Source organism: Pelmatolapia mariae, linkage group LG15 (genome assembly GCF_036321145.2).
Source record: "Pelmatolapia mariae isolate MD_Pm_ZW linkage group LG15, Pm_UMD_F_2, whole genome shotgun sequence".
NCBI lineage: Eukaryota > Metazoa > Chordata > Actinopteri > Cichliformes > Cichlidae > Pelmatolapia > Pelmatolapia mariae.
In genome coordinates, this window is record NC_086240.1 from 42,067,973 (window position 1) to 42,086,522 (window position 18,550).

General features: G+C 44.5%; 1 protein-coding gene across 2 annotated transcripts; it reads right to left on the reverse strand.

Annotated features, from left to right (window-relative positions):
• Positions 1-67: 67 nt before the first annotated feature.
• fmnl2b (formin-like 2b) lies at positions 68-17,987 on the reverse strand. 2 transcript variants are annotated; one of them, XM_063494790.1, is made up of 28 exons: positions 17,416-17,987; positions 16,145-16,228; positions 15,501-15,581; positions 15,290-15,366; positions 15,118-15,201; positions 14,799-14,942; positions 14,598-14,724; positions 14,419-14,495; positions 14,060-14,153; positions 13,418-13,492; positions 13,134-13,244; positions 12,818-12,967; positions 12,592-12,693; positions 12,137-12,357; positions 11,940-12,043; positions 10,783-10,968; positions 8,967-8,987; positions 8,291-8,415; positions 8,002-8,204; positions 7,147-7,381; positions 6,999-7,067; positions 6,812-6,892; positions 4,230-4,359; positions 3,989-4,149; positions 3,396-3,497; positions 3,199-3,297; positions 1,589-1,712; positions 68-1,504 (listed from the first exon to the last, which is right to left on the reverse strand). In XM_063494790.1, exons 1-28 carry the CDS (start codon positions 17,530-17,532, stop codon positions 1,416-1,418), a joined length of 3,273 nt encoding a protein of 1,090 aa, XP_063350860.1. In that variant the 5' UTR covers positions 17,533-17,987; the 3' UTR covers positions 68-1,415. The 2 variants fall into 2 exon arrangements, with proteins under 2 accessions (XP_063350860.1, XP_063350862.1); XM_063494792.1 differs by having other exon boundaries at positions 1,397-1,504; positions 15,290-15,363.
• Between the last annotated feature and the right edge of the window lie 563 nt (positions 17,988-18,550).

Genomic DNA, 18,550 nt, shown 5'->3' on the forward strand with positions numbered 1-18,550 from the left:
TTATATCAGAGGGATTGTGGGTAATGTAGTGTCAAACAGAACACACTGCATCATGTTGACAAGGTGCGCTTTATTTACACACCGAGTGCAGAATCACCACCAAACACAAACACAGACACGTACAAGCATTGCTACACGGTGATCTAGAAAATGTCTGTACATGTAGAAAACGTTGTGCTGCCATTTTTTTTGTCTTCTTTGAATCTAAATGATGAAGAGGAGAGAAGGGGAGGGGCTTCAGTCTGAGACTGGACGTCCAAAAGGAAACAGGGACTGCAGAAACACTACAGATACATCAGTGGGAGTCGAGGTGTGTCGAGCACAGAGCCCCACCTGCCAACTTCACTGTTGTCGTGAACCTGCTCAGGTGGATTCCGGTCCACAGGTGGGAGCTCCTTGTGTTTCAGCTACAGCGGCCCCTCGGTGCCACACTCCAGATTGCAGCGCTAACTGAGTCGTGACCTTTGGGTGACCAGCTTTGCAGGTGTGTGTGCATGAACAGCTGGAAAACAGCATGTTGTTGCTGGTGAGGCTCTGCAAGTTAACAGGCTAACTGACAGATGTGGGCTCAGGAGGGTGGAGAAGGGGCGGAGCCACAGATAAACAGAGTGATACTTCAGTGAGGCTCTGGTACCTGCAGTAAGGCCAGTAGATACAGTAGAACACAGTAGAGTATAGTGAAGGTAGAACCCTGTACAGTTAAAGAAACAGACCGGAGAAGCCCATGCACTCTGACCCCCCCCACGACCTTTGACCCTTCAGATGTTTGTTAGCCCTCGTGGTGTGAAAAGGCATGTATGCACCTTTGCTCCAGTCCAATCCCAAATGCTGCTCTACAGCATCACCTGTGGCGAGGCACAACTTTTTTTTTTTTTTAGCACCGCGGGTTCCCGGTTGTCACGCCAACGGCGTTCAGAGCCGCATGATCTGATTACAGGAAGTGAAATTCTACCTGACCACAGACCACATGATCTTTGTCAGGAGAGGTCAAAGGTCAGATTCAGTCTGTAAAGTGCTCTGAGGAACATCTGCTGGGAAGGTCATGTGATCTAATCAAGTATTATTTTATGTCTGTGGCGAGGAGGAAAGGCAATGATTAGGACTATATCAGTTCAGCTGGAGGGACGCTGCCCCCTGATTGTTCTGTCACGCTGCTGGACTTCAGTCAAAAGGTGTTTAAAACACCGGCTGAAGTGTTCAGCTGACAGCCAAAAAGCCAATCACAGCAGGACAGGGCATCCTTCCGATCGATCCGGTTTAGCTGAGGTCAGGTGTGTGGGCGCCCAGTCTATGCACAAAGAAACCAATAAAATAACATAGAAAACATGATGTCATCAGTTAGAGCGATCAGAAAAGTTCAAAGTGCTAATTGGTCCCATCAATGAAAAGTGGGCGTCGTCACTCTTCGTGACCTCTCAGTAGTGCTCCTCGGTGTGGGCGGGGTCACAGAAGAAGCGAGAGCTGCGTTTGGCAGTCCGAGCCGTGAAGGGGACGGTCTTCAGAGCTGCAGATAAGAGAATAAACAGTCAATCAGAGGACAGCTGACACACCTGCTGTGGTCACTCACGTGCCTTGGCAACATGTTTACCTGTTATGATATCCTCGATAGCGCCATCCTTCCCCTCATAAACATGGCGGCTGTCTTTTCCTTGGCGCCTTCTGAGCTCTGTGATCAGCTCCTGCTGCTGCCGCTTCCCTCTGTGGGACGGAGACTGAGAGGGGGAGGGGCTTCAGTATTAGACGCTGTGACACGTCACGTCACCTGATCGATCGATTAGTGATCTGAATAAACCTAAGTCTGACCCCTTGAGCCTCCTGACCAATCAGAGACTGTTGAAATCATGATGTCAGTGAGGACAAAGAGAATTACTGAGCTTCTGTCATGCCCCGTTTCTCAATATGCGTACTTGTGCGTACTTGCGTTCTCGTGATACGTACTGTTCCAATTCAAAGTACGCATCAAGCCGAGAACGCGAAAAAGTCCCGGATGTGTTCTCGATCCGCCCGTTTTATCGAGCATGCATCGGTGGTGACTTGTGTGGACTTGGTACAGCTAAATATCCCAGAATGCATTTCGTCCAAAACTCAACAGCGGACTCCCGGCACATCGTTTTCACCCCCCCGCGGTCTTCTCACTACTCAGGTTAAAGAAACCCCAGCAGCTGTCTATAGTATTGAGTGTCCACTAAAGTAAAAATAGAAGCGTTCTAACATCTCACCTGCTTGTTTTTATTAAGGTATGTACACGTATGTACATGTACACTATTTTTATTAATAGAGGTTTCACTACTGAGGTTAAAAATGATATATAAGTCACTTAGATCACTTCTAAATGTTAATGTTTGGTTTATTTCAGTGTTTTATTTGTTCCTGAGTAAACCGGTGTGGCTGTGATTAAAGTTAAGCTTCATAACATGTTACTTACAGTTAAATTAAGAGGGGACGGCAGTGAAAACTCCGGACCTGTGACATCATCACGTACGCTGGTGTTCCAATTGTACAAATCGCGAGTCCGTGATCGCGTTCTCGGCGAGTCCGTACTCCCGTGCGTTCTCGGCCAGTACGTACTCGCCGAGAACGCGAGTACGTACTCGCGTACTTGAGAATTGAGAAACGGCCAAGGTCTCCGTGCCTGCCCAGCCGGCCCTGCAAGGCTACATGTGTTTGTTTTGTTTTCTCTCTCTCTCTCTCTGTCTCTCTGCCTGGGCGGAGCTCACTGGGGGCTCCCGCCCTTGGCCCACACACCTGTCCACAATCAGCTGTCATTACCTGTCCACTATTTGAGGCTGGAACACAGATCTTCTCGTTGCTGGACCTCCCTGCAGTGCGTGCATGTGTGAGGCTGGGCGTGAAGACGAGAGCGAGTGTGAGAGAGCTTCCCCTTGGTCCCTTGGAGCCTGGATTTTCCCTCACTGTATATATTGTGCACCGGTGTTGTAAATAAACTGTGTTTGGAGACGTCAACCTGCTCTGCTCTTGAGTCCTTACTCTCAGTTGTAACAGTTTCATTTTTAAAAACAAAGATGTAAAGAAACTTTCAGAGAACCGAGGTATTTTAAAAATACCTGAAAACTAAACATTTTGGTTTAATGTAGGAATTCAACATGGAGGTGCGAGCATAAGCTCCTCCTCCATCAGGAGGTCACATCCAGCTGAAATAATGGGAGCTATGTAATGGATTATGTCATGAAGTTTCACCCTGGTCTCCTCTTCCTCCTCCTGCTGCTCCTCCTGTTCCAGTTTCTCCAACAACATCTGCTCCTGACGCCTCCTCTGCTCGTTCTCCTCCTCAGCCAGCTGGAGACGCACAGAAACATAATAATGCAAAACTAAACTCAACTGATATAGGCCCACTGTCAGAGAGGGAGCATGGTCTATAGACAAAGGTTACCCACCCTGTAGGCTTTGATGAAACGAACAAAGATTGGGAAGAAGACGGACGGCGGCATCGTCTTTGAACTCTCTCCGAAAAACTTCACGGCATCTTCAAAGGCATCCTAAAGTTTGTACACACACACAGACACACACAGACACAGAGCTGGTTATCATCAGTCTACCTGTTCTCGTACCTTAAAAAGACTAACAATACATAAAACTGATTTAGAAACAAGTTAGAAACATGTGTAAAGCTTGTAGGTTTAGTGTTGGTAGTGTTGTGGGTTTACTCCTCTTCTTCTCCTTCTACCTCTTCTTCTTCTCCTCCATCTTCTCTTTCTACCTCTTCTTCTTCTCCTTCTTCGTCTTCTCCTACCTCTTCTCCTCCTTCTTCGGCTTCTTCTTCTCCTTCTTCGTCTTCTTCTCCTCCTTCTTCTCCTTCTACCTCTTCTTCTTCTCCTTCTACCTCTCCTTCTTCTCCTTCCTCATCTTCTTCTTCCTCTCCTTCTCCTCCGTGCTCGGCTGTTTGGTGTTCACAGTTTGAGCTGATTCTGCAGGAGTTGCACCTGAATCATGGCTGCATGGTACCACATGGTGTATGTGTGTTTCTCACCTGAGCAATGCGCGCGTCCTCCTGCAGTTTGCTGAGCCGTGATTCGTTTCTGCTGATGAAGTCTTTGAGCGTAGCGTTGTGCGACACGCTGAACTCTCTCCAGGTGAGCTCCATGCCACGCTGGAGCTCCTTCACGTCACTCAGCACGTTCTCCAGACTCACTGCACAGTACAGGTAAACGAGCTCAGGTAAACAGGCATCTCGCAGCGAGCGCAGCGTCCTGATTGGCTGTCAGACTCACCTGCAGCAGCCTTGTCCACGTAGTGAAGCTCGTTGTAAAACAGAGACACAGCAGGATACTTCTCTCTCACCACGTTGCTGATGTAATGAAGCAGCGTTTGTGTCCTGTCGGTTGACTTGGTCTCCAGTAACTATGCAGAAAACCCACAACCATGGTAACCACAACAAACAAACAAACAACAAGGCTCTAGAGCAGGGGTGGGCAATCTCAGTCCACAAGGGCCGGTGTCCCTGCAGGTTTTAGATCTCACCCTGGGTCAACACACCTGAATCACATGATTAGTTCATTACCAGGCCTCTGGAGAACTTCAGGACATGTTGAGGAGCTAATTTAGCCATTTAAATCAGCTGTGTTTGTTCGATTTCACATCTAAAACCTGCAGGGACACCGGCCCTCGTGGACTGAGATTGCCCATCCCTGCTCTAGAGTGTGACCAATGTGGTTGCAAATATGACTTAATTTCTCAGTGGTGCGACTAAAAGAAATTCTAGGTCACACCGGTGCAACCAGCTGTTCCAGTAAAGAAAAAAGTCTCCTCAACTCTAAAAGTCTCTGTGTGGCCAACAACAGACAACATTATGCCCATATTGTGGTCTAACCAATCAGAGATAGTCAAGGCAGACCTCTCAGGTGCCCATGCACAAGGTAAGATGTTCAGATATTGAGATGTTCAGTTCAAAGCCTTTGAGGCACTTTTAATCTTGACTTTCTTTTAATTTTATATATCTTAAGATATTTTAAGTTTCAATTTCAGCTCAGTGAAGCACTTTAAGCACAAGAACCTTTTCTGTACCGTATTTTTAGGACTATAAGGCACACTTAAAATTCTTTAATTTCCTCAAAAGTGTGCCTTATGTATAAATTCTGGTTGTGCTTACTGACCACAAAACGATTTTATGTGGTACACGGCGCTCAAAAATCTGTCAAAATGGTTTAGTACGACTTTGGTAAGCTATGAAGCCGCACCGCTTGATGGATTGTTGGAGCACAACTGCTACCACAGTCAGGAGCCTCGTGTAGTAATACGTACTGTGCATAATATTACCGTATTGTGTGTGTATAAGGACCCCAAAATGGCTCCTGTTAAGAGACATGCTTACGACGTGGATTTCAAACTCTATCAGTCACACAGTAGAACATGGGAATAGAGCAGCTGAGAGAGAATTCAACATTAATGAATCAATGATACAGAAGTGGAGAAAGCAAGAAGAATGACTTCAGTAAAGTTTGACTTATCTGACTGTTTGGTTTCGCTTAATGCGCCTTATAATCCTGTGCACCTTATGGTCTGAAAAATACAGTAACTTATCTTTCTTGTAGAACTGTGCTCCAAATAAAGAACTTGATGATGAGAAGATTGTTCGTTAATCATTTACAAATCAATATTGTCTGTATGGACAACAATTAAAAACAAGGTGAACATGTAAAGCTGCGGCGTTAAATGATGCGGTTGAAAAATTTGGGTGCACCTAACTTTTGTGCTGGTGCACGTAAGAAAAAAAGTTAGTCTAGAGCCCTGAAACAAATAAACGGTCACAGCTGCGTGTCGGGGCCTATTAAAGCTCGCTCTGGGGCTATGTCCACACTAATGCGTTTTTGTTTGAAAACGCATCGTTTTCTCTCCGTTTTGGCCTCCCGTCCACACTGAGACTGTGTTTTCCCCAAGGAAAAACGCACCGTTTTTGAAAATGCTCTCGAAAACGAATACATTTGAAGACAGTGCATTTGCGTCGCAGTGTGGACAGTGAAAATGGAGACTTTCGAAACAATAATGCATTTTAGTCATGTGATGCAGTCATGTGACCAATTAAACAAAGATAGCAGTTGTTTTGTTTGCTCTCAATTTTGACAGCCCTATTAAAGATTAATATCAGTTTGTACATGCTTCAGATAGCTTTTCGTCAAATTACTTAATTCTCACTCGCTTTTGCAACTTTGTTCTTTTGTGTTACTCGCAGAAACACATTGTTAGTCCATTTAAAAAACTTGGTGCTTTTCCTCAACGCTTTGCCGCGACGTTTCAAGGAGTTGGAAAGTAAATAAACAGCTGACGGAAATGAGGCGGGCCGAATCTTCTTGCGCTTCACGCAAGTACTGGAATGTAAGCGTTCTCGTCCGTTTCAATGTGGGTGCACAACTCTGTGAAAATAACTGAAAACGCTAGTGTGGACGTGGATTGTTTTCAGATGAAAACGCCGTTTTCAAATCTATCCGGGCTAGTGTGGACGTAGCCTGAGCCTTTTGGTGGGATTCACTGTATCAGACTATAAATAAGCCCACCAGCAGGGGATGCCTGTGCTGATGTCTGATGGAAGTCTGCGAGAAACTGGTTCAACCCAGCTACCACGGCAACGCACCAAGTTATAAAAGTCAAGAGATCTATGACCGACTCATGTGACACAGGATGTGATGTCATTGCTTATTTTGGTACATAAACTCCAAACATGTCAGGCAGTTAAACATCAATTATTAAAAATTAAAGCTGTTTAAGTGATAAAGATACTAAATTCAAAATAAAATAAATTAAAATCATGTTGTGCTGATTGGTCGGATCAGTGGTTCAGTGTGTGTGTGTGTGTTACCAGGTCTAAGCTCTGCAGCTTGAATCCATACACCGCTCCTCTCTTACTGCTGTTCATGTAGTTTCCCAAAGCCAAGATGATCTACGACAACACACAGCAGCTGAGCATGAGTATTGATGACACTGACTGATTATTGATACAGAAACAGAGAATCAGGCAGAATATCCACAGGTAACCGCAGACTAACCTCGAGGATCTTCTTCAGCTTCTGAGAGGACTTTATAGAAACTGAGGCCGCGATCATGGCGTGGAGTTGCTGAAAGGAAACAAGACAGTCAGATGAGTCACACCTGTCGATATACCTGCATACCTTCCTATCTGTGTATCTGTCTCACCGGTGTTAACATCTGGACGTTGTCGTTGAAGTTGCCCATGAAAGTCATGATGGTCATGCGCTGGCTGAGTCTCTCAAGGCGACTGAACTGCATCATGAAGCGATCTTCGTCGCTTAGTGCCTCCAGAGGTTTTCGGTCCCTCTCATATTGCCGTAGCAGCTTCACCTCAGCCTCCGTCGGCAGGAAACGCATCAGACACTCTACAAAGTCCACCCGAACGGTCCGGAGGTCGAACCTGGAGAGATGATGGACTGGGTTGATCTGATAGAGTGACTCAGAGTGTACACAGGTACCTAATAAGCCACTTAAACACACCTGTAGAGGGTCACCTGATTGATTTCAGGCACATTGCAGTATGGCTGACTCAGATTCAGTTCTGAGGCCTGAATCTGAAGTCTGATTATCACTGATGGAATCCAGGCCAGACCAGAACCGACTGCTTTTATTGGGGTCACGGGATGCTCACTATGATGCTGTTTAAACTCTAAAGTACTCTGAGACAGAGGAGCTTCTATGATGTCATCTCAGGCTGGGTGTGAAGGCAGTTTGTCTGATGAATGGAAGCCACCATGAGTAAATTATCAGCTAACAGAGGTAACAAACTCCAAATGTTAAAATCTCTGATATCGGAGGCAGAGAGAAGAAGGTCAAGGATCAAAGATATGAAGAGATCGATGGATCATAAAGCAGCAGCTCTGGTGGACAGAATCATATGCCCACCTGAACTCACCTGTAGACACACTGCTGTTGTGCACTGCTGTTATATAAACATAGCTACATTCAATTTTGCCTATTTCTGACTCTGGCACCAAGCTGGCATCGCTGGCACCTGTAACCTGGTGCAGTTCCACCTACGTTTGGATGGCACGGCAGATGACCTCTGACCCCTGGCCGGCCTTCCTCAGCGTGATGGCCAGGTTTTTGGCTCTGTTGGCCTCCAGCAGAGAAACTTTGGACGGAGCTTTCTGAGGAAGCTTCTGTCTGGACAGCGTCAGGTCCACGGCTGGACCCTGAGCCTTGGTCTTAAACATCTCTTCGAACTCCTCCACATTCAGGTCCTGAGACACACACAGGTCATCGCAGATTTTAAACAGGTGAAAAGCTTTTGTCAGCCCTGAGTGATGCCTCTTGCTGTGGATGTTACCTGCAGGATGGACTCGTCATCAATGTCATTGAAGATGGTTCCGTTTATCTGACTTGGCTTCAGAGCTACCCAGTTCAGCACAGGCATCCTGAACTTGGTCTGGATTGGCTTCTTTATCTTCACCGCTGTGCGAGACATGTGAGCAGGGAGACAGGTGAGGAGAGGACGAGACTGGCCTCAGATTGGTGCTGCGAGTGACTAAAGTCCAGCTGTGTGTTCAGACCGATCAATCAGTTTGTGCCAAACTGCTGAAGGTTAACAGGCATCACTGCACCTGTCACTATTGTCAGGTACAGGTGCGACAGGTGAGCAGGTCTGTATGGGACAGACCAACAGAAGTCTGTTTTTCTAACATAACCAATATAGGTCTTCAACTTAATTTATGGATGAGCATTACTTTGGGTCTCATCAGAGCCAATCTATCCCTCGGACTCTATTTTATTTATTTATATCTTTTCTCTTCTCAGGTAAGAGTAGGTATGATCCCTCAGTCTGAACACACATCAGAGAAGTGGGATCAAACATATGACTCTGACTGACAATTGTGACAGTTGATTAATTGAGAAACCAGCCACTGACTGGCTGCGGCTGGTTTCCAGGTGATGGAGGAATGGAAGAAGATGGAGGGTGGGGAAGTAAGGGTGTTTTGTGAAGATGTTAGAGAAAGTAAACGTACAGAACAATTTGAGAGCACCCTCTGTGAGCAAAACAGAAGAAAAGAAACAACATGTTAGTATAACGGCAGTTGACATACACATTTATCACACTGACTAATATTTCTGGACTCTCATCGGCTGAAGGTGTGGCATATTTAATTGTAAGGAATAGACAGCTTATACAAAGATTTCTGAACTGTGGTTATTTGTGTAAACTGAGAGCTGAGTTCTGGTGAAGCTGCTGAAGTTGAATCAGTTCTGTAAATTTAATTTTGATAAAATGTGATGGAACAAATATCTCTAATGTCTTTTATTAGTGACGATGGTATAAGTAGGATAACAGTCTGAGATTTGAGCTCCATTTCACTTCAGTGGTTCTTCATTAATAGTACAAACAATATGCAAGTTTTTCTGTATGAACAGAACATTAAACTGAGGAAAATCCAAAAAAGTAATACTCTGTATATATCAGCATCCATTCACCAATGGAGACTGTTGGAAATATTTAATATTTAATAAGAAATTAACTTCCCAGAAGTAAATATTAACCACCAGAGAAGACCTTCATCACTGAAATATGCAGACAAAGACTCTATGACCTCTTGGACTTCAAGGACATGTGTTTATTTAAGTCTGACCATCAGCCACCTGCAAACCAAAGCAAACAAAGCATTCATCCAAGGAAAAACGATGCAAACCAAACTCTTAACCAACCTAAACTCCAAACCAAACAATCAATGAAAGCCAAACTCCAAACCAAAACAAACCGAGCAAAACCAAACTCTCAATCAAACTAGAGTCCAAACCAAACTAATCCAAGCCAAACCAGCCAAAGACCAGATCAATCTTAACCCTAACCCAAATGTCTTGTGGCGACTGTTGTTGTGATATGGTGCTGTATAAGTAAAACTGAATTGAAAATTGAATTGAACTGAATCAAACCAAAACAGTCCGTACCAAACCAAACTCTCACCTAAATCAAATCTGGACCCAACCAAATAATCAATACCAAACCAAACTCTACCAACCCAACCCAACCTAAGCCAAAAGAATCCAAGCCAAAAGCCAAACTCTCAACCAATGGTTCGGTCAAATCCAAACTTCAAACCAGACAAAAATAACCTGAGCAAAACCTTGCTCTTAACCAAGCTAAACTCCAAACTTAAACAACTGTAACTCCAAACCAGAGCAACACAAATTCCAAATCAATCCAAATTCTCAACAAATTCAACTGAATTCAATGTCTCCAGTTATCACCACCATCATCAAACAAAGGCTCAGATTCACTGACTACCTGCTCTGCATGAGTACCATCTGGCCTAAACAGATCTTCTATTTATGGCTCTTTCCTGATCTGATGTATTATCTCTCCAACATTTCAGAAACAAACTCTGATTATGAAGAAGACAAACCTACAACCTAGAAAGAACAACCAAAGGTTGAAAACCCCGGCCTCAAACTAACACAGATTCACTGAGATTTGCTGACCCAAACTACGACCACCTCCTTCTGTTCAGCCTTTGCAGACCTTAGTTTTTCACCCAAATGTTACCAAAAACCAACTTCTCAACTGAGAAAAGTAAAGAGAACTAACAACTGGCTAAAAAACAAGAACAGCTGGTGAGTCAGCATGTTTATAGTTTCTATTTTTTTTTCGTAATAATGATGTGAAACTGATGTCTATAGTTCATGTCCTGATTAACTGTAACTGAGTTTACACCTGGCTGCAGTAATGTACAGGTGTAGTGTTGGTGTGGTTACAGGGGAAAGGACAGTTTGATGGTCAGGTTTGGTTCAGTTCTACACAGCCTGTGAACCCACTGTTTGCAGTCTCACCTGCAAGTCCAGAGTTAAAGATGACTGTAGGCGACCCCCCTGTTCCTGGGAGTGGTGGGGCCACAGGTGGAGGAGGCGGGGGCATGGGGACGGAGGAGAGCTCACTGGTCCGACAAGGTGGAGGAGGGGGAGGGGGAGGAGGAGGAGGACCAGGTGGAGGAGGTGCTGGGTACGGTCCGTTGGACACTAAAGAGGAGAAAAAAAAGATGATGTTATTACTCATTACACAGGTGATACTCAGCAGTAAAGTAAAGTAAATTTTTATTTATGTAGCACCTTTCAAGATAAAAATCACGAAGTGCTTCACAGAAACAGAAACGGACATACAACCTCAAACAAACAAAATCAACCAAAAGCAAGTTTAAACAGATATGTTTTTAACTGCTTTTTAAAAGAAATGACTGGGTCCACAGATCTCAAACTCAAAGGGAGTGAGTTCCAGAGTCTGGGGGCCACTGATACAAACGCTCTGTCACCTTTTGTTTTTAGCCTTGTATGCTGGACAACCAGCAAGCCCTGGTCGCAAGACCTCAGGGACCTGCTGGGGCGATAAGGAAGAAGATGATCGCTGATGTAAATTGGAGCTACACCGTGCAGGGCCCTATAGGTCATGATTATAATCTTAAAATGGACCCTGAACTTGACAGGGAGCCAATGCAGTTGAATCAGCAGGGGAGTGGCATGGGAGTATTTGTGATGCTTTGTCAGAAGCCTAGCAGCAGGATTTTGAACACCCTGCAGTCGTTCCAGGGAGGCATTACTTAAGCAAGTAAACAAGGAATTACAATAATCTAAGTGAGATGAAACAAAAGCATGAATAATCCTTTCCAATTCAGAGCGTGACACAATGGGACTCAGCTTAGCAATATTTCTTAAATGGTAAAAACAAGAGCGAACCAAAGATTTAACGTGTGTGTCCAGCGTCAGAGCTAGGTCAAATGTAACACCAAGGTCCCTAATGGAGGGTTTAATATAAGAAGCAAGAGGGCCTAGATTTTTAACCACGAGGGGAACAAAATTCTTGGGAGCAAAGACAATGACTTCACTTTTATCAACATTTAGTTGAAGATAATTATCAGCCATCCAATCTCTAATGGAATCTAAGGACTGCAAGATTTGAAGCTTAGAAACATCAGTACCTGCAAGGTTCAACTCACTTGTGCCTGGCATTGGTGGAGGAGGAGGTGGAGGAGGTGGGGCTGGCATGCCTGGGGCTCCGCCCAGCCCCGGTCCCGTACTGTGATAAGCTACAGTCTCAGGGCTGCAGGAATCAATCAAAATCAATCAAAAACAAAATCCTCAGCCAGAAGTTTTTAACTGTGAGATACTACAGGTTCTATGTCCTGTGATTCACCTGGGGGATAGGTTAGGACAGGGTGGAGGTGACGGAGAGGCAGAATCAGCCACCCCTCCATCGCCCTCTCCTCTCTGTGGTTGTGGAGCTCCGGGTCCTCCGGCCTGCTGCGCTTCCTGAGCCTGACGCTCCAGACGACTCTGACGTCGGATCGTCTGGTCCTTTTCCCGGACCATCCGCCGCAAGGTATGCACCTGTGAGTTAGCACTGGCATATACATCCTGCAGAGGTAAGCGGTGGAGGTGAGTCAGGGGAAAGAGTGGTGCCAAAGAACAGTCCAACATTTTATAAAACCCATGTTTAAAAAGTATTTCAGCCCTGTAAACTCCACATTACTCCCTGTAGATATCTCTTCATCATTATCACCGTCTGACCTACTCTTATACATTTATTTGCCTCATTTTTTTTCTCCATGGTGACAATGTACATGTGGTTTCCACAGTAACAAGACTGACCCGGAGTTGGTCCAGCTCTTTGTTGGTCTGCATCAGCTGTTTCTCCAGTTCCACAATCTTCAACATTGCTTCGTTCTCCACATCCAGCAGACGTTCTGACATCTGAAGGCATATAGAGAAAGAAAGAGGCTGGCGAAGGTCAGCACAAAACCAGAGATTTATCATAATGTCCTGTAAGACTTCACTCCTTTGTTTCCACCTGTCTCCCTCCACCTGGAGGTCTTACCGTGGCCAGGTTTTCCTCCAGTTCCTCGACTCTCTCCAGAGCAGCAGTTTTGGTCTCTGCATCCTCCAGCAGTGTCCCGACATCAAATACGTTGTCCAGGTACGCCTGAATCTGAACCTGCAGCCTATCACTCTCTGTGTGCTTTAGCCGCTGAGGTGAAACAGGTGAGGGCACAGGTGAGGAGACAGGTTTTGGTGAAACACATCATTTTCTGATCAGCACTAGATGTAAATTAAAACCACGTTCTGTCTGAGAGTGACTGTGATGCTCTGATTGTGGTGGGCAGTTTGTCTGCTGTGATTGGCTGCTGTCTTACCTCCAGGTGTTCTTCCAGGTTGAGTTTGGTGAAGTCATATTGCAAGTGGACTCTGAAGTTCATGTCCTCCACAGAGTGAACCACAATGTTGATGAACTGCATGCAGGCCACCTGGAAACATGTTTCACTTCCCATTATTAACCTGATGATGTCACACCAGGCAAGTCTGACGTTACCAAAATCACACAGATGTAAACTTTGTGAGCTGAATGGATCTTAAATTTCATGCAATTAATTTAAAAGAAAAAGCTTGAAATATTAGGCCCCATTTGAGACAAAGTTACCAAGAAGTCGATGTTGTCATCTTCATTCTTAAAATGTTCCATCAACTTTTCAAAACGCATTGACTCAGAGCACACCTGCAACACATCAATCAATCAATCAATCAATCAATCAATCAATCAATCAATCAAACGTATGTTGTTTACTCTCTTCTCATTTTCCCAGTTTGTACCTCCTTTCCTTTAATATAATTTCCTCTCATCTGAGATGTGATTGGAGGAAATACAAGGAGTCGAATCAACAGATTTTTAACAACAGGAGAGCTCTTTACTCCAGAGCCTCATTTTATAATAACGCATACAGATGATCACTCTGGATGCCATTACCTTGGCCTCCAGTAACACCATGAGGAAAACCTTTAGTCGTTCTTGACCAGGATATGTCCTTCAAAGCGCATATAAACAAACATCTTTAGGACTGCTTTCTTCTCTTTTTCAATATCTCTAAAACTAGAAACATCCTCCTCCCTTCGCTGTTTGGTGATTCCAGCTCCGTGGCACACCTGTTTCATACGTTACTTTCTCCTTCTCATGTATCCTGACAGAGACCCCAAGACAACAGGAGGCACAAAGTGGAGAAATGAGAAAAGGATTACTTGTTGTTTTATGTTTAGAGTGTGTTGCTCCTGTTGTTGTTTTGTTTACAGTTTTAAAGTTGTCGAAGGCCGACAGGATGATCTCGTGCCCTCCTCTGACCAAACACACTGCGGCCAACAACTCCAAGACCAGAGCCTTTGTCCTGATGAAGAAAATGTGTCAAATAAATTTTTAAAAAGCTCTTTATAGAGAGAAAAACAAGCTTCATACACTAATTAACAAACAGTGAACAGAAACAATGTCTACATCTGTGGTTTAACTGACTTTTTGGCTTATAATTTCTTCTCAGGAGCTGTTTGAATTCACTCAAAGTTTGTATTTTCTAACATGCAGGTGTATTTTATTCTCTGCCAGAGAGACAGATACAGCAGTGGTAATATTTATATTAGTTGTATCAGCAGATGTACCTTGGGTTCCTGTTGTTGAGGCTGAGAGCAATTTCATTGACGGCGTGAGGATGAGACATCACCATGTTGAAACCGTACTGATGAAGATGAGGACACAGATGAAGGTCAGTAATGTTTCCGGCTCTAAAATCTAAACTTTACAGATTTAGGAGAGGTTTGACTTGGGCAGATTAAGTTACCTGGTAGTTCATGATGGCTCTGAGACACATGATACAAACATGAACATCATCTTTCTTGCACACAAGTCGTGAGTTCTTGAGAGTTCGACGACTCGGCAGCGTGTTGGATCGAGTCACCAGAGTCGAACTACAAACAGAAACTTCACGTTAGCGCGCCTAGGTGAGTTCTTCTGGTTTTATTCATACATTATGTTCTGCTACCTGATAGAGTGTCGAGCTGCTCGGGGTACAGAGGAGGATGGTGAGGGGAGGCTGCAGTCACCATGGAGATCTTCTATCGAACGGCTCCAGGGAGAGTCGATGGACGACACCTCGCCTCCAGCCTCTGACTGTTCTCCATCAAACCTGAGCACAAAAAGTTTGTAAAATGTTTTTAACGTCCCAAACCTGCTCCAAAGTAATCACCTGAACACTACATTTCATCTGTTAGTGCGATTGCACCATAAAAAGATCCGACATGTGAAGTTCAAAATTCAGACCGAAGCTCAGAAAGCAAAGAGGAAGCCCTGTCTTTACTCACGTGACAGCGTACTGAGCAAACGACAAATATTCAACCAGAACATCAAGACCCCTATTCTCCTCATTCAGAAACTCTCTCACCCACCTGCAGACAGACGGGAGACAGATGTTAGACAGCCATGAGACTGTTAGACAGGTTAGAGAGACAGATAAGTGTTCTGACAGACAGGTACCCAATGTGGTTTGTACGAAGAGAAATCTCGAGCTCTCTGAGCGTCTGAGTCGATTCCTGAACTCTTCTCCTGAACTTCTGCAGACAAACACACAAACTGGTCAATATTTTAAAAAAATATAAACACAGGCCGTAACTGAAGCACTACCAGCAGGACTCTAAAAGAAAGTTTTCTCTGTCAGCGCAATAAACTTTAAACTTTGCCATCTCACCTTCCGTGTGACGGCCGGGTCGAGGAAGCCTCTCAGTTTCTGGATGTAGGTGTGAGGAGGATTCTTGACCTGAAACCTTTCCTACATCAAACATAAAAACAGTGGGACTAGATGGGATCAGATATGAAGCACCACCCACCACAGCGCCTGTCTGACTTTTACTGGGGAAAATAATTCTAAATTTCATTTTTTAAAGAAACTTTAAAATGTCATTAAATTTGCTCTCAACTTTATCAGCTGCAGGATTTTGTCAAATCTCAAATCAACAGAAGTGGGGCAAATTACAGACTGGAACCAAAGGTATGGGGACCCAGAAAGTCCAAGAACCCTAATCTAAACCAAGAGATATGACATATAACCCAGAAATAACTAAAATGAGATACAGGAGAGATGTAAAATGACTGTGAAGGACAAAAACAGCAACAAACAGCTGGAAAAAGACTAAAATTAGATAAAATGCCACATTAGAAACACATAAAACAATCTGTTTTGTAAAATGACCAAAATGGGATAACAAATGACCCCAAAGTCACACAACAAATCATATCTGCACAGTTTATGATTTGTGTCTCTTTCAATATTCAGATCAATGAGTTGAAGCTTCTTAACAATTTGTTCCTGCAGTCCCATAAACATCCACCTACCTGATCACAGATCAGCTCCCACTTCTTTTCATTGTCGTAGGAACGCAGCAGACGCACCTTGTCAGGTGGCAGGTTCATTGAATTCTGAAAATCAGACAGTTTTATTGCTCAAACACGTCTGGAAACAAAAAAAGACAACATTTTGAACCCTTAGTCCATGAATACAGACACAAACCCTTAAAGAAAATCAACGTAATCTGTAAATCTCAACCCCCAAACTCTAAATACAGAATGAACTCTAAACTCCCAACTCTTGTTTTTTTATTCACTAAACAGCCCAAGACAAAAATCTGGATGTTCCAATTCACAACATGTCTGTACTTAAATCCACAGATTAAATAAAAGAGTCAGTCATACCAAAGGTTGCTCCAAAAACAACAAGATTTGAGCCTTTGAAGATTAAAGTGATGACGATCAGGACTGATCCTGGATCTGCTGGTTCATCCATGAATTTTTCCATGACATGAAACTTACTTTGTACCAGGTTTATTCAGTGCAAACACAACTAAATGATGGCTGTCAACCAACCATGATATGCTACTCCTGCAGGAGGATCCTGCTGTGACTAGTGGACCATGTGACCACCATGAAGTGATTCTTTAGTTACCTTGACTTGTGACTTTTAGAGATACTGAGTCAGGTTGTATACCTTCAAAGGTCAGCTGTTTCTTATTTTCAGTGGATAGCTAAAGTGGCTTACAGCCCTCATACTGAAGCTCATGTCAGGGTGAAACTTTGAGCCCTCCTATTGGTCCAGTCCCAGAGCTGCTGATCATGGTTTCCAGTATCAACGTGTTTCCCCTGTCTGACTTGGCAAATCTAATTCTCTTGTGTTTTTGAAGACCTGAACAAACTGTAGAGGGGCTTTGAGCGTGAATCTGAAGACAAGCGTGTGAACAGACTCTTGAACAGACCCAGCTGGTTCTGACGTGGTTCTGAATGTTTCTCCCTTTAGATCCAGATTCAGACCAGGATCTGTGTCTCCTGAGCCAGACTACATCACAGTTTACAGAATGAACCTGCAGAACTATAGACCTCTAGGACCAAAGACCACAGGAGAAGTGACCTGGAGAACCAGAAACCCAAAGAGGGGAAATTTACAGATCCAGAGCCCTGCAGAACCACAGGCATTTAAAACCAGTAGATCTGGAGACCAGGATCTCACGGCCTGGTGATCAGTTTCTGCAGAGACCACTAACCCACGCCAGACCTGCAGAGTGTGACTGCATATTTTCAGCATGCCTCTGTGTGTGTCTGTGCGAGTATCCTACCAGTGCGATGGAGAACCTCTCCTCTAGTTCGGCCGGGTCTGGCATCGGTAGTCGAACCGGAGCGGCTCTGGACCGGATGACGGCCAGCTGGCTCTCCATGCTCTCGGCGTTACCCATCACATGCGCCGTGAACACACACCGAGCAGGAACACGGGAACACACCCACCCACAGCAGCACACACACTCAGCACACACACAGGAACATGTGGTCGGCCATCACTATGAACGCAGACGGGTGGTCGAGCTGCTGAAGGCCTGTCTCTCTCTCTCTCCTGTCTGACTCCTCAGACGATGAAGAGCGTCTGCCTCCTCCTCCTCTTTGCCTGTCTCTCTCTCTCTCTGTCTGTCTCTTTGTCTCTCTCCCTCACCGCCGCCACTGCCACTGCCGCTGCTGATGCTTCTGCTGCTGATCCAGATGAAGCCTGCTTGGCTGCTGCGTTATTGTGTGTTTGTTTGTCTGAAATGTGTGTGTGCGTGTGTGTGTGAGCGCGTGTGGCAGATCAGTCGGTTAATCCTCCCCCTCTCCTCCCCCACACGAAGAAAGAAAGAGAGAGTCGGCCTCCCCCCTCTTTGTCTCTCTCTCTCTCCCAGCTGCAGTCTCTGTGCAGCTTGCTCCACCCTCCCTCCACCCTCTCTCTGCCTCCTCAGACAATGAACCTTCTGCTGCCACAGGCCCCGCCCACCAACACACACACACACACACACACATGCAGCGCTGTGAGTAATCTGACTCTGGATCAGCTGTGTGTGTTTTCATTAGTCTATAATAAACAAGATTTGTTGTTAAACATGTAAATCTTGGGTTTGAGCCCACACATGTGTTACCATGGACACAGATTATTTACAGCAATAAACCATGTTTCCAGCTTTCAAACATTAAACGTGCTTGTATTGTAGTTTTATGATTTTATCTCTAAAACAACAATATTAAATTACACATGTACCAAAGAAAACTGCAGACTAACGAACACTGCTCCTTCATTTGTCACATTTGTCACACAACTTCTTCACAAATAACATTTTTACCATTAATTCAAAAATGACTGATCACCATCTCACAGACGTAAGTTTATGTACAGCTACTTTCAGTACCATTGATACTCATTTAGACTCTTTATATAATATCCTATTAGAG

What these genes read in the sequence shown, in the direction of transcription:
- fmnl2b (XM_063494790.1), bottom strand. Translation starts at nt 17,532, where the DNA reads ATGGGTAACGCCGAGAGCATGGAGAGCCAGCTGGCCGTCATCCGGTCC. An exon ending in GAGCCATCATGAACTACCAG is followed by an intron (nt 14,496 to 14,597) that starts GTAACTTAATCT and finishes CATCTTCATCAG; the next exon opens with TACGGTTTCAACATGGTGAT. An exon ending in AGCTGAAGAAGATCCTCGAG is followed by an intron (nt 6,893 to 6,998) that starts GTTAGTCTGCGG and finishes GTGTTGTCGTAG; the next exon opens with ATCATCTTGGCTTTGGGAAA.